This window comes from Camelina sativa, chromosome 16 (genome assembly GCF_030686135.1).
Source record: "Camelina sativa cultivar CO46 ecotype springtype chromosome 16, ASM3068613v1".
Lineage (NCBI taxonomy): Eukaryota > Viridiplantae > Streptophyta > Magnoliopsida > Brassicales > Brassicaceae > Camelina > Camelina sativa.
The window spans coordinates 5,370,879-5,384,107 of record NC_141895.1 but is presented as its reverse complement, the minus strand read 5'-3'; the positions used below and the strand labels follow the sequence as shown (position 1 = coordinate 5,384,107).

General features: G+C 38.5%; 4 protein-coding genes, 1 long non-coding RNA gene, 1 other non-coding gene and 2 pseudogenes across 9 annotated transcripts; 4 read left to right on the top strand and 4 right to left on the bottom strand.

Annotated features, from left to right (window-relative positions):
• Positions 1–8: 8 nt before the first annotated feature.
• On the bottom strand, positions 9–1,336 carry LOC104749930 (uncharacterized). Of its 3 annotated transcripts, none has more exons than XR_015583840.1 (3): positions 1,006–1,336; positions 718–878; positions 9–582 (listed from the first exon to the last, which is right to left on the bottom strand). It is a non-coding gene; the product is annotated as an uncharacterized LOC104749930 (long non-coding RNA). The 3 variants fall into 3 exon arrangements; XR_015583841.1 differs by having other exon boundaries at positions 718–894; positions 1,006–1,325; XR_015583842.1 differs by having other exon boundaries at positions 718–871; positions 1,006–1,325.
• Positions 1,337–1,619: 283 nt separating this feature from the next.
• Positions 1,620–2,648, top strand: LOC147925147 (cell division cycle 20.2, cofactor of APC complex pseudogene; annotated as a pseudogene).
• Positions 2,649–2,748: 100 nt separating this feature from the next.
• On the top strand, positions 2,749–4,357 carry LOC104753419 (phosphatidylinositol:ceramide inositolphosphotransferase 3-like; annotated as a pseudogene).
• A 407-nt stretch (positions 4,358–4,764) lies between these two features.
• Positions 4,765–4,837, bottom strand: TRNAV-UAC (transfer RNA valine (anticodon UAC)). The gene has a single exon. It is a non-coding gene; the product is annotated as a tRNA-Val (tRNA).
• Positions 4,838–4,949: 112 nt separating this feature from the next.
• On the top strand, positions 4,950–7,500 carry LOC104749929 (phosphatidylinositol:ceramide inositolphosphotransferase 3). 2 transcript variants are annotated; one of them, XM_010471642.3, is made up of 11 exons: positions 4,950–5,247; positions 5,341–5,430; positions 5,724–5,810; positions 5,896–5,964; positions 6,055–6,135; positions 6,246–6,317; positions 6,411–6,471; positions 6,558–6,660; positions 6,741–6,836; positions 6,927–6,973; positions 7,179–7,500. In XM_010471642.3, the coding sequence occupies exons 1-11, from the start codon at positions 5,215–5,217 to the stop codon at positions 7,307–7,309; spliced, it is 870 nt and encodes a 289-aa protein (XP_010469944.1). In that variant the 5' UTR covers positions 4,950–5,214; the 3' UTR covers positions 7,310–7,500. The 2 variants fall into 2 exon arrangements, with proteins under 2 accessions (XP_010469944.1, XP_010469945.1); XM_010471643.3 differs by lacking the exon at positions 6,055–6,135 and having other exon boundaries at positions 4,954–5,247.
• Positions 7,466–9,428, bottom strand: LOC104749928 (mitochondrial import inner membrane translocase subunit TIM10). Its single transcript, XM_010471641.3, has 6 exons — positions 8,984–9,428; positions 8,843–8,900; positions 8,555–8,607; positions 8,028–8,066; positions 7,847–7,916; positions 7,466–7,722 (listed from the first exon to the last, which is right to left on the bottom strand). Exons 2-6 carry the CDS (start codon positions 8,891–8,893, stop codon positions 7,672–7,674), a joined length of 264 nt encoding a protein of 87 aa, XP_010469943.1. The 5' UTR covers positions 8,894–8,900; positions 8,984–9,428; the 3' UTR covers positions 7,466–7,671.
• LOC104749927 (uncharacterized) lies at positions 9,371–10,411 on the top strand. The gene is made up of 3 exons (XM_010471640.2): positions 9,371–9,511; positions 9,955–10,031; positions 10,144–10,411. Exons 1-3 carry the CDS (start codon positions 9,411–9,413, stop codon positions 10,332–10,334), a joined length of 369 nt encoding a protein of 122 aa, XP_010469942.1. The 5' UTR covers positions 9,371–9,410; the 3' UTR covers positions 10,335–10,411.
• A 122-nt stretch (positions 10,412–10,533) lies between these two features.
• LOC104749926 (tubulin beta-7 chain) lies at positions 10,534–13,193 on the bottom strand. Its single transcript, XM_010471639.2, has 3 exons — positions 12,281–13,193; positions 11,801–12,070; positions 10,534–11,407 (listed from the first exon to the last, which is right to left on the bottom strand). The coding sequence occupies exons 1-3, from the start codon at positions 12,672–12,674 to the stop codon at positions 10,725–10,727; spliced, it is 1,347 nt and encodes a 448-aa protein (XP_010469941.1). The 5' UTR covers positions 12,675–13,193; the 3' UTR covers positions 10,534–10,724.
• Between the last annotated feature and the right edge of the window lie 36 nt (positions 13,194–13,229).

The following is a 13,229-nucleotide window of genomic DNA, read 5'->3' as shown; positions in this document are numbered from 1 at the left end:
TCAAAGAATTTTACTCTTAATTTTTCATATGATTATTTTAAAAAATTAAAAGAAAAATCGAATATTAACAGAGTGGTAAATGACAAAAACAGTTGCAGATATAGCCAGAAAGCCGCACTAAAAGTTAACAGAGTGGTTTCTATTGAAACGAACCAGTAGGAACAGCAACATCAGAAGATTGCTGCAGACATAGTCAGCTGGTGGAACAGAGAGGAGCTTGTTGTGGCGGGCCATGCTGGTAAGGTGGTTGCATGTATCCTCCATATTGTGGTGGCGGGTATTGCTGGTGAGGATAATGGCCATGTTGCTGCATCGGTAAGAAGACGAAGAAGCTTCTCTTGGGATGAAATGACTGCACCCATTCTCTGAGGGTCCATTGATGGGTAAAAGGGTCTGTCTTGATGAGGAGGTTGTGGTGGTGGAGTTGATTTTGCTGGTGAGATATAACTGCTCGAGGGAGTAAACCACTATGAGCTACACTGCCCTGTTGGTTGGAACCATCTTGATCAGTTTTGGGAAGCTGAGGTCTACCCCATGTGAGTTTTAGCCTCTGGCCGTTGACAACTAGCCTGTTACTAAGTTCTGATGAATAAGATGAGAGAACAGATCCAAAATCAGGATTATAACTAGCCAATAGGAAATACCAAATCAATAGGTAAGTCAACGTTATCATACTCAAATATAATAGAAAAAATTGAAAGCCAGTAGTTTGCTAACCCATAGTAACAGTATTTGGGATAGAATCATGAGTACTGAGCGCCGTGTCTCAAGATCCAAGAGACAGACTTGACACACATTATTCAGCTTGCAGCATGTCTGACAAACTTCAGTCTTCTTGTAACCAAAGGTTTAGACTTTCCCCCTAAATTTCCTAAACCCTAAAATCAGAAATCACTAAAATTGCGGCTCCAACACTCAGAGAAACATTTAAAAAAATCATAAAACGAGTACGACCTTAACAATGGATAAAGAAGAAAAAGGAGACTGGAAGTTGAAGAGTTTTACCATTCGAACGTAAGGATTGTCACCCAGACAGTGACTCGCATATGATTGGGAAATCATAACGTTCCCACCCATCAGCCTCATTCATGATCTCCTTCAGACTCGCCGATGATGACTGGGAAACAAGAGGGAATCAAACCAACAACAATTGATACGTAAACCGAATTAAATCGGTACAGGATTGTCACCGAGACAAGACTCGCATATGATTGATTGGGAAATCAGAACGTTCCCTCCCACCCATCAGCCTCATTCATGATCTCTCAGTATTCCTGAATTTGATTTCGTCAGTCTCTCTCGAACACGAGACGAAGAAGATGACTAACTGGGAAACAGAGGGGATCAAACCAACAACAAGTGATACGCAAACCGAATTAAACCACAATTAAATTTCAAACAAATCTAAACCGGAAATAACCGACCAATTTTTTTTCTTTTTTTAAAGTAAGGCTTTAAAGTGTATGTATAGAAATATCGATTGCCGTGACTTTCCTTCTTCTTCTATCTGTAGTCTTAATCACTTCTCTCCTCTCAGTCCTCATCAAATCACCTCTCTCTGGCTCTCTCTTTTCTCTCTATCAATCCAATTTTTACTTAACGTTTCATTGTCTCTGTAGGCCGATGACTTTTATCTCAACCTGCTTGACTGGGGCAGTGATAACGTTCTAGCCATAGCATTGCATCATACTGTTTTTCTCTGGGATGCTTCTAAGGGTTCTACTACTGAGATTGTCACTGTTGATGAAGATACGGGACCTGTCACTAGTATCAACTGGGCAGCAGATGGTCGTTGTCTTGCTGTTGGGCTTAACAGCTCTCAAGTCCAGTTATGGGATTGTGCTGATTGTCGTAGAGTGAGAACGTTGGAGTGTGGTCACGAGTCTAGAGTAGGATCGTTGGCATGGAACGATCACATCTTGACAACGGGAGGAGCGGATGGGAAGATCATCAACAACGACGTACGCGTTAGTTCACACGTTGTCAATACGTACAGGGGTCACACTTTAGAAGTTTGTGGGTTGAAGTGGTCAGGATCTGGACAGAACTTAGCCAGTGGTGGCAACGACAATGCGGTTAATATATGGGACCGTTCTAGTAGCTCTCAGCGGCTGCATAGGCTTGTAGAGCACACATCTGCAGTTAAAGCTCTTGAGTGGTGCCCTTTCCAAACGAGTTTGCTTGCAACTGGTGGCGGTGGGAGAGATGGGAGAATAAAGTTCTGGAATACTAGGACAGGAGCTTGCTTGAACACGGTGGAAACTGGCTCTCAAGTTTCTTCTTTGTTATGGAGCAACAAGGAAAGAGAGTTGCTTAGCTCACATGGGTTTACTCAAAACCAGCTTACACTTTGGAAGTACCCATCTATGGTGAAAATGGCTGAGCTCAATGGGCACACATCACGAGTTCTATATACGGCCCTGAGTTCGAATGGTTGTACCGTAGCTTCTGCAGGAGCAGATGAGAGACTGATGTTTTGGAATGTCTTTGGAGTACCAGAGGTTGCCAAAAAAGCTGCTCCAAAAAAAGTAGTAGTACCTGAGGCATTTTCTCATGTGAACCGTATTCGCTGAAGTTGTTGTGAAGCAATTGTCTAATTGTATTTTTGCTACACAAAAGAAATGTTTATGCACATTGTAGTAACATGTTAAGTTGTTGTTTCTACCTGTAACGCTTGTATATATCTCATTATATGGAAAAATTTTGATTTTGCATTCATTGAAACTTGATTTTGCATTCATTGAAACGATGGTTTGTGTGAAGCTATGGAGACGAATTTACTCAGAAGCGACATTAGAAGCTTCTCTCCTTGCAGAAAAATGGAAGCTTGTTCTTGCTGGACTTGCATTTCAGGTTCTATAGCTCCCCCCTTCCCTTCCTTCATCCACCTAATATTATGGCTTATAATGTTGTTTTGGGTCTCTCTCTGACCTCGGAAAAATGTCATCATCCACGGCTCTGTGTTCAGATTATAGTCTTTCAATGTTGTTTTAGCTTTTTTGGTGATATGATTAAATGTGGGAGCTTTAAGACTAGTAGTTATGCTGGTTTTTCTTTCAGTAATTTGCTTAAATGTGGGAGCTATAAGACTAGTTCAGTATATAAAATCCTATTTACATCGTTTTGTTTTGTCCCTCTCAAATCAGTACATTCATGGACTGGCTGCTCATGGAGTTCACTACTGACACCGACCTTTTTTATTCTTCCAGTTAGTATGCTTGCTTTAACTTTTTTCTTATCAATGTTTTGTTCTGTATCATAGCTCTGATTTGTTTTGGTAAATGATATGTGTTCTTCCTGGGCGCTTGGGCAAGACAAAGCCTTTGTAAGTGAAACTGTATTTGTCACTATTCTTTTTTTTTTCCTTCAACTCGCTGTAATGGATTAATGGTTCTAATACCTTGATTGCAGTGGACTTTTCATCCTTTTGTTTCCCAGAGTAAAAAGATTTGTACAGTTTTGATATGGTGCAGAGTTTTTGTTGATTTAGCAGTGAGTTGCATTCCCACTACATTGATTCTTCTATTTATACATACGCATAAGATACAATCTGTTTTTAGTTTAGTTTTGTCAGAGGTGTTTTAAGCTTTCATATGTTTTCAGGCTTCTCAAAGTCTGAGGATCATTACATTCTTTGCAACACAGCTTCCTGGGCCGAATTATCATTGTCGAGAGGTAAGATTCTCAAGGCGTTGATTTTTTAGTTGTGACTTCTTTTTTGGCTGTGTACTGATTTATTTCTCCACTGGTATATCAAATTTCTCTATTAGGGCTCCAAGCTCGCCAAGATTCCGCATCCAAAGAATGTTCTTGAAGTACTCTTGATTAAATGTTAGTTTGGATTACATCTTTATGCAAATTTTTAGTTGGTACAGAATTAAGTCATAAAGTGGCATTTGATTAAGGATTGTGTTCAAAATGCAGTTCCTGATGGAGTGATATATGGTTGTGGAGATCTAATATTTTCATCACAGACGATATTCACTTTAGTCTTTGTACGCACATATCAAAGATACGGCACAGGAAGGTACTGTTTCATATAAATCATTCTACAAAAGTTTCATCCTTTGTAACAAGATTTTTTACATCTCATGTATGTAAAATTCCCAGGTGGATCAAGCATTTGGCTTGGCTGATGGCAGTTGTACAAAGCCTATTGACTATAGCATCAAAGAAACATTACACAGTTGACATTGTTGTTGCATGGTCAGAATAAAAAAGATGAAATTAAATATCAGTTTTTTTCTTAAATTATCTTAACAATTTCTTCTGCAGGTATACTGTGAACCTTGTAATGTTCTACGTTGACAGCAGACTTCCAGGTATTCTTCAAGAACTCAATCATTCTCCCAAATGATTAAGCATACCAGATTGTTTCTCTGCAATAGTCACATTCAAAAACTTGAGACTGCTTTAACAATTTGTGTGCCAAACTGTAACTGGAGATCAGATCATTTCATAGTATAGTCTCTGCTATGTGACAGTAATAGACTCGACACATGTGATTTGGTCAGTTTGTTCATTTTTGAAGAATACCTGTGATTCTGCTATGAGATCCTCAGTTACAATTTTATATTTTTCGTTGATATTGTGATGTACTTGATGGTTAATGGTGGCTGTACATGTGTGTTTAGTGCGAGTAATTTTAAGAGAGCGGTTGTGATAACAAATCTGAAGCCGACTGTTACAAAAGATATATAAGAAGAATAAAGAAACGTAAACTAAACAATCAAAAGTAAACAAAGTGGTAAAGAACAAAAATGATGGTGCTGCCCAGGATCGAACTGGAGACCTTTTGCGTGTAAGGCAAACGTGATAACCACTACACCACAGCACCTGTTGTACTAATTCTGCCTTTAAATATATATGTTTAAAATACTATTTGAGGAGAACTAATCGAGCGGTTACAGAATTGAGAATTGGCACAACAAAAAAAGTTTTTGCCTTTTTTTTTTTTTTTTTTTTTTTTTTTTTTTTTTTTGCGTAAATTGCACAAAAAGCTGAGTCATTTTTCTCCGACAACATACACAAAAAGAAGAGTCCATTTGAAATCGATTCCTTATTGAAAAATTGTTGTTGATTAGGAATAATTTGCTGGATCGAGGTTCTGTTTCTATAGAAGAAGCACTTGCATTTAATATTCATCCTCAATCTGCTGGATCGAAGGTTCTGTTTCTTTGCTGCAAAGATTAATGTTCATCCTCAATCTTAAACATGCCCCTTTACGTTGATCGCGAGGCTCCTAAGGTTTTTCATTTTTTTCCTGCCTTTGTCGTCTCTTTGTTTTTGACATTGTTTAGTTTAAGCGTCAATGGTTTGTGCGTGTGTGTATTTGTGAAGCTATGGAGACGAATTTACTCAGAAGCGACGTTAGAAGCTTCTCTTCTTGCAGAAAAATGGAAGCTTGTTCTCGCTGGACTTGTATTTCAGGTTCCATAGCTCCCCCCCTACCCTTCATCCACCTAATTTACTGATTTTAATGTTGTTCTAGGTCTCTCTCGAGCTGGAAAATTTCATTAGCCATGCTTTGTTTTCAGATTACAGTCTTTGATTATAATAGTCTTGCAATGTTGTTGGTGATATGATATTAAAGCTAAGTTTTGATAGATCAACTAGTTGCTGGTTTTTGTTTCAGTAATTGCTTAAATGTGGGAGCTTTAAGACTAGTTCAGTATATCAAATCCTATTTACATTGTTGTTTTGTTTGGTCCTTCTCAAATCAGTACATTCATGGACTTGCTGCTCATGGAGTTCACTACTTACACCGACCTGGTCCAACGCTTCAAGATGCTGGTTTCTTTATTCTTCCAGTTAGTATGCTTGTTTTCATTTTTTTTTTGTTCTGTAACATAGCTCTCTCTGATTTGTTTGGTAAATGATATGTGTTCTTCCCAGGCGCTTGGGCAAGACAAAGCCTTTGTCAGTGAAACTGTGTTTGTCACTATCTTTGGATCGTTTATCTTGGTAAGTTTTTAACTCTAATGTATCTGTTTCCTTTTTTTTTTAACTTCAACTCGCTGTAATGGATTAATGGTCCCAATACCTTGATTGCAGTGGACTTTTCATCCTTTTGTTTCCCACAGTAAAAAGATTTGTACAGTTTTGATATGGTGCAGAGTTTTTGTTTATTTAGCAGTAAGTTGCATTTCCACTACATTGATTCTTCTTTATATACATACACAGAAGATACAATCTGTTTCTAGTTTAGTTTTGTCAGAGGTGTTTAAGCTTTCATATGTTTTCAGGCTTCTCAAAGTCTGAGGATCATCACATTCTTTGCAACACAGCTTCCTGGGCCGAACTATCATTGTCGAGAGGTAAGATTCTCAAGGCGTTGGCTTCTTATTTGTGCTACTTTTTGGCTGTGTACTGATTTATTTATCCCCTGGTATATCAAATTTCTCGTTTAGGGCTCCAAGCTCGCCAAGATTCCGCCTCCAAAGAATGTTCTTGAAGTACTCTTGATTAACTGTTAGTTTGGATTGCATCTTTTTAGTTGGTACATAATAATAACTCATAAAGTGGCATTTGATTAAGGTTTTGTTTTTAAAATGCAGTTCCTGATGGAGTGATATATGGTTGTGGAGACCTAATATTTTCATCACATACGATATTCACCTTAGTCTTTGTACGCACATATCAAAGATACGGCACACGAAGGTACTGTTTCATATAAATCATTCTACAAAAGTTCATCCTTTTTCACTAGATTTTTGCATCTCATGTATGTGAATTCCCAGGTGGATCAAGCATTTGGCTTGGCTTATGGCAGTTGTACAAAGCCTATTGATTATAGCATCAAGGAAACATTACACAGTTGACATTGTTGTTGCATGGTCAGAACAAAATAGAAGAAAACAAATATCATTTTTAGCAAAACTGAATCTCCTAAATTATCTCCACATTTTTAACGATTTCGTCTGCAGGTATACTGTGAACCTTGTGATGTTCTACGTTGACAGCAAACTTCCAGGTATTCTTCAAGAACTCGATCATTTTCCCAAAAGCTATTTGTTACATATTACAGTGACTGAATAAATGTCGTAGCTATTCCAGATTTCCAGACCATTTCTTAGTTTAGTCTCTGCTATTTGCCAGTAACAGTGTTAGAAACCCGACATACGATATGGTCAGTTTGTCCATATTTGAAGTAACTGTGGACGTACATCTTATTGCAGAAATGGCTGAGCGTTCTAGTGGACCTTCTCAGACGCCTTTACTTCCACTAAGTACAAAGGACACTAAGAACAGGAGCAAAGAGGATCATCAGAGACTTCTAAACGAGAACATCGTAGCAGATGATCATTGATATTCTCTCCAACCTCAGAGCAGAATCTTAGTTAGAAACTATGCTGGTTGCTTGCATGTTAGTCATAAACTGATAGAAATTTCCCAGTTTCAAGCTATATAGGATACACAGATCTCTTTTCGTTGTTCAAAGTGCAAATACAAATTATATAACTCATTCATAAATTTTTGTTATTTCATTTCATCCCTTTAGAATAATGGGTTCACAGAGAATTTGCATAATTTGTCCAAATCAGCGCCAAAAATGTAATGCGACTCCCTTGACAATAAAAACAAGATTGCCTTAAAGCTTTATAAAAACAAAAAACAGAGTTTTGTTCCCTCCATGATCGTTTGGTCTATAATAATTGTCTTTAAACTGAATTACATCGGAGGCTTGCCAGCACTTAGAAGCTGTCCAACCATTCCATTTACCTGAAAACGATTATATGAAGACAACCATCAGTATAAATTTTGAATAATTGTGTTCAACCAAGAGAAGATTTGAAGTATGAATCGTTCATTGCTAGTTTAACTTTAACCAAGACAAGAGCTTTACCTGCCAGTACTTAGAAACACAACGGTCAATGCAACTATTCTCACCCATGTTTAACTCAGCTTCCTTGTACCTGGGAATCAGATCGATTTTAAACAATCTCAGCTTAAAAGGTCCCCCAACCATGCAGACAAGAACTAAGAGATCATTAGAGAACATCAAAAAGAGAAAAGGCTTTTTTTACCTTTTATCCACACATTTATTAAAGCATGTTTGAGCAAGCCTGCATCAAAGAACAAGGCCTATCAGAAGGAAATATATAAAAAGACAGCGACGTTTGACATAATTATTAACCCAAGGAATCACAGGAGATCGGTCACCATGAACTTGCTATCTCAACAAATGAAACAGGACATAGTAAATTAACAGAACACCACCCAAGTCAAGGTTATCAAAGTTTAACCCTCTACATAATAGCAGAACACATGTCTACCTAAATCGAGAATTTCTAAAGGAAAACTTATAGATTATAAGAAAACCAATTCAGGCATTATAACGGTGTTCGGCATGAAAGCAGTCACAAACTAACAAACTTATTTCTCCTCTTGCTATGATCATAAAAGAGCTATCCCACACAATGTGATCAAAACAAACTCAACCTAGTATCAGATTACCAATCAAAATGTGACGGCATCAATCTCAAATCTTTATACTAGACAATCGAATTTCATAACGAAAAAAATAACAAATTGGGGGGTCTTAATTCAGTACTTGTTAAAGAGTTCCACCCGATACTCCATCTCCGTTTGTGCCATAGTAAACGCCTGATTCAATCCAAGAGAACAAAATCAAAATGAGAAACTTGAGAACACCAATCCAAATCTACTTTGTACAATAAATGGGCTTAAAGATCTAAATCAAGAAGATACAATTCAACCCCTAAGCATTGCAATATGTCAATCATAGAGACAGCTAAAAACTTAAGCTCCACTGTCTAATTAAATCAAAGATCGGAGCTTTAAGATATATTAACAACAAAGGACGAGAACAAAACCGAACCTGTTCCTTAGTAACGCCGACGGGAATAGGACTAGGAGTAGGAGCAGCCATTGTTTACCTGAAAAAAAAAACAGATTAAAGATTCGTAAAAATCGAAACTTTATAAATCAAGACTTGAATTTGAAAATCAAAGATCCCTACTTTCTCAAATGGGAAGAGATTGTGTGAAGAAGAGAGAGGTTAACGAACAACAAAGGCTTCTCTCTTTTTTTTTTTTCCTAGACTAGACAGCCCGAATTAGGGTTTAAGAGACATAAAACGACGTCATCAGAAGAAGGGCATATATGTAATTACGCTAAGCTTCTCTACGACTAAAAGACGCCGAGTTACTTTCCCCAATGGAGCTTTTTTTAGGGTTTTAGCAAATTTCTATCGCAGGTCTCTTCTATCTTACTCTTTGTGGAGAAATTTACTTCAATTTTGAATTTTTATTTGTGGGTTTGTTTAATTATTCAAAGATTTCAATTGAATTCGTTCTCTTTGATTGTTTTTTTTAGTTGGTGGCGGATTTTGATATTTGAGTTTCCCAGAGAAATTTTGGTAGCAAAAGAAGCTGAGAGAGAGAGATATGGAGCACGGTTCGTTCAAGGATAATAGCCATGCTACGTTTACTTTAGGGGAAGAAGATCACACACTTGCTAACGCTGTTCGATTCGTGCTAAACCAAGAGTTAGTATCTTCCTCTTAAAATCCCTCTGAATCTGTTATGTTACCTTTCACGGATAAAGGCTTTGGCTTTATGAGCTCACAATTTTAAGTTCATGACTCTCTAATGCTTACTATTGAGATCATAGTTTCTCTCATTAAGAATTGAGTTTGTACCCTAAGGCTGCTAATTTGTTATGAGTTGTTTTGAAGTAATCGGGTGAATTGTCAGTTTGAGATTGGGTTTAATAGTAATTGAACCAATGTGTGTGCTTGTAATGCTGTGATTGTGAACTTGATTTTGAGTATCAAAGGATTATGAAATAAGGTCTTTAATTGCTATTTAACCTCCATCATCTTATCAATGAGGTTGTTGGAGTTGATTATGCGGTTTCATCTTGCATTGTTTGCTTTGTCTGTAAATGAATGATTATGTCACTAACCATTGCTGTTGTATAATTCTGTAGTCCGAGAGTAACCGTGGGTGCATACACCATCCCGCATCCTTCCCTTGAAAAGGTCAATATCCGGGTCCAGACTACAGGTAACTGTTTTCAAAGCCCTGTTCTCAAAGGTCATGTTACTCACTCTATCAGGAACTTTTTTTTGTCTGTGTCTAAGAAAGAAATACTTGTTGGCTTTGTGATTTTTTATAGGCGATCCAGCGAAGGAAGTTTTCAAAGATGCATGTCAAGAGCTCATGCAAATGAACAGACATGTGAGAAGCGTTTTTGACAAGGCTGTTACTGAGTATAAGGCTGAACAAGAGCGTAAGGAGAAGAAGGCTGCAGAAGAGCTTAAGAGGCAGAGGGAACTATTTGGGTCCATGGACATTGAAAGCAACTGATTTTATGAAATAAAACAATTGTATTCTCTATGGAGTTCATACTGTTTTGATCTTAAATCCAGATTTATCCTTATAAATTGATTCGTTTCACAATCCAACACCAAAATACTCTTAGCCTAGGCAGAGTATCTCATAAGAACGCAATTCACAATCATTAACAACGAACATATATCATGGAACAAAGAAATAAGGATGGTTCTTTCTTTTGTTATAGCAAAATAGATTGTTTGAATATTGATAAATCCTCTTAGCCTAGGCAGAGTACATAAAACTAATAACGCAAGCGATAGTTACAGAAACTATAAAAACTTAGTAGAATAAAAAGTTTAAAAAGTAAACAGCAACAGGTAGTTGAGGTGTTTTTTTTTGTTTTGTTTATGTTATGATTCTTCAATAGGCTTCTTGCTCGTACTCAGCTTCTTCGTCTTCATATTCTCCTTCTTCATCAGCCGTGGCATCTTGATACTGCTGATACTCAGAGACAAGATCGTTCATGTTGCTTTCAGCTTCAGTGAACTCCATCTCATCCATACCTTCACCAGTGTACCAATGCAAGAAAGCCTTTCTCCTGAACATAGCTGTGAATTGTTCGCTGACACGCCTGAACATCTCTTGAATCGATGTCGAGTTACCGATGAACGTTGAAGCCATCTTCAAACCAGTAGGGGGAATGTCACAGACGGTTGATTTGACGTTGTTTGGGATCCATTCCACAAAGTAGGAGGAGTTCTTGTTCTGAACGTTGAGCATCTGTTCATCGACCTCCTTGGTACTCATCTTGCCACGGAACATAGCTGAAGCAGTGAGGTAACGACCGTGTCTTGGGTCAGCAGCACACATCATGTTCTTGGCATCCCACATTTGCTGAGTCAGTTCTGGGACAGTGAGGTTACGGTACTGCTGAGATCCACGAGAGGTGAGAGGAGCGAAACCCACCATGAAGAAGTGAAGACGAGGGAATGGGATCAGGTTCACAGCTAGCTTTCGAAGATCAGAGTTCAGTTGACCGGGGAACCTTAGACAGCATGTTACACCAGACATGGTTGCAGAGATCAAGTGGTTCAGATCACCAACTGCACAGTTTAGAAGCCAAACAAAAATTATGTGAGTGAAGTTTCAAGGTAGGTATAGTGAATGCACGAAAGAACTTTATCTGATTTTAAAGCATTTGGAAACATCAAGGAATACTAATCTCACATCTGAAAACCCTTATGAATAACTAAGCATCAAACAATAAACCCTTAAAACCACAACGACAGATTAACAGTAGTGATATTGATTGACAAGGATATGATTTGAAACATTGAGAAGACTATCACAACAGCAGGCAACATGTCTAATTTATAGCTCTAAACATCATACTTATGAATAAAACTATGCATCAAACAATAAACACAGTAGGACCACAGAGACAGATCAACAATATTGATTGATATATGAAGATAAGAAGGCCGTGAGATACTTACAACTTGGAGTGCTAAGCTTGAGTGTACGGAAGCAAATGTCATACAAGGCTTCATTGTCAAGAACCATACACTCATCAGCGTTTTCAACAAGCTGGTGCACAGAGAGTGTTGCGTTGTATGGCTCCACAACAGTGTCAGACACCTTAGGAGATGGGAACACAGAGAACGTCAGCATCATACGGTCAGGGTACTCCTCCCTGATCTTCGATATCAACAAAGTCCCCATTCCAGAGCCAGTTCCTCCTCCTAACGAATGGCACACCTGAAACCCTGTAATCCGAACCAAAATTAAAAAACCATAAGCAACCTAATCCCCAAATTACCAGTTCAAAATCAGAAACCACCATAAGCAACCTAATCCGCAATTACCAGTTCAAAATCAGAAACCGCAAAGCCTAAACCCAATCAAAACACTAATGATGGTGAACCTAATTTTACAGATCCAAAACCCTAAATAAGGCAGAGGAAATTAGAAATTACCTTGAAGGCAGTCACAGTTCTCAGCCTCCTTGCGAACAACATCAAGGACGGAGTCAATAAGCTCAGCGCCTTCAGTGTAGTGACCTTTCGCCCAGTTATTCCCGGCACCGGACTGACCAAAGACGAAGTTATCCGGTCGAAATATCTGACCGTAGGGTCCAGATCTAACACTGTCCATGGTTCCAGGCTCCAAATCCATGAGAACAGCGCGAGGAACGTACCTTCCACAACTCGCCTCGTTGTAGTAGACGTTAACCCTCTCGAGCTGCAAATCGGAATCTCCCTGGTACCGTCCCGTCTGATCAATCCCATGCTCGGCGCAAACCACTTCCCAGAACTTGGAACCGATTTGGTTTCCGCACTGACCTCCCTGGATATGAAGAATCTCACGCATCTTCGCTCACCGAGAGAAAAAAAAAAAACCCTAAAAACTGGATCTACAAAAGCGAGAGAGAGAGAGAATTTTGAAAAAGGGAAGAAGAAGCAGAGAAGATCTTTTTGAGGAGAGAGATAGAGGAAGCGAAGGGTCCAAATTATAAAGAAAAGGAGGTTTTAACGGCTAATATTTGGTGATTCAAAATGAGATCGACGGTATAGAGAACGCCACGTAAATCAAGGTGGCAACGGGTGGCTAAATTCAAAAAATTAATGGCTCGTGATTTTGAATTTCGTAAAAAAAATCTGTTTCTGTGAGTGAATGACAGCTGGATTCTATTAAGGGAGCAGTTACTAAAACGTCGCCCCCGCACGTGCTTTGGGATAGGTTAAAAAAGCCGTTCCATCCAACCTGGCAAACGCACGTGAGAGAGAGTTCTTATGGGCCCGTTATCTTGATGGGCTTTATTCTTCCAAACAAACTCCATATAACTTACTGTACTACTGTCGTATTGATATTGAATAAAAACGGGGTGATGTGGTCTAGCAAAACCCTCAGATGACACGCATGCTT

What these genes read in the sequence shown, in the direction of transcription:
- LOC104749929 (XM_010471642.3), top strand. Translation starts at nt 5,215, where the DNA reads ATGCCCCTTTACGTTGATCGCGAGGCTCCTAAG. An exon ending in GAGTTTTTGTTTATTTAGCA is followed by an intron (nt 6,136 to 6,245) that starts GTAAGTTGCATT and finishes ATATGTTTTCAG; the next exon opens with GCTTCTCAAAGTCTGAGGAT. An exon ending in CAAAGATACGGCACACGAAG is followed by an intron (nt 6,661 to 6,740) that starts GTACTGTTTCAT and finishes GTGAATTCCCAG; the next exon opens with GTGGATCAAGCATTTGGCTT.
- LOC104749928 (XM_010471641.3), bottom strand. Translation starts at nt 8,893, where the DNA reads ATGGCTGCTCCTACTCCTAGTCCTATTCCCGTCGGCGTTACTAAGGAA. An exon ending in AATAAATGTGTGGATAAAAG is followed by an intron (nt 7,917 to 8,027) that starts GTAAAAAAAGCC and finishes TCTGATTCCCAG; the next exon opens with GTACAAGGAAGCTGAGTTAA. An exon ending in GTGTTTCTAAGTACTGGCAG is followed by an intron (nt 7,723 to 7,846) that starts GTAAAGCTCTTG and finishes AATCGTTTTCAG; the next exon opens with GTAAATGGAATGGTTGGACA.
- LOC104749927 (XM_010471640.2), top strand. Translation starts at nt 9,411, where the DNA reads ATGGAGCACGGTTCGTTCAAGGATAATAGCCATGCTACGTTTACTTTA. An exon ending in CGATTCGTGCTAAACCAAGA is followed by an intron (nt 9,512 to 9,954) that starts GTTAGTATCTTC and finishes ATAATTCTGTAG; the next exon opens with TCCGAGAGTAACCGTGGGTG. An exon ending in TATCCGGGTCCAGACTACAG is followed by an intron (nt 10,032 to 10,143) that starts GTAACTGTTTTC and finishes GATTTTTTATAG; the next exon opens with GCGATCCAGCGAAGGAAGTT.
- LOC104749926 (XM_010471639.2), bottom strand. Translation starts at nt 12,674, where the DNA reads ATGCGTGAGATTCTTCATATCCAGGGAGGTCAGTGCGGAAACCAAATC. An exon ending in GAACTGTGACTGCCTTCAAG is followed by an intron (nt 12,071 to 12,280) that starts GTAATTTCTAAT and finishes TTCGGATTACAG; the next exon opens with GGTTTCAGGTGTGCCATTCG. An exon ending in CAAGCTTAGCACTCCAAGTT is followed by an intron (nt 11,408 to 11,800) that starts GTAAGTATCTCA and finishes TAAACTGTGCAG; the next exon opens with TTGGTGATCTGAACCACTTG.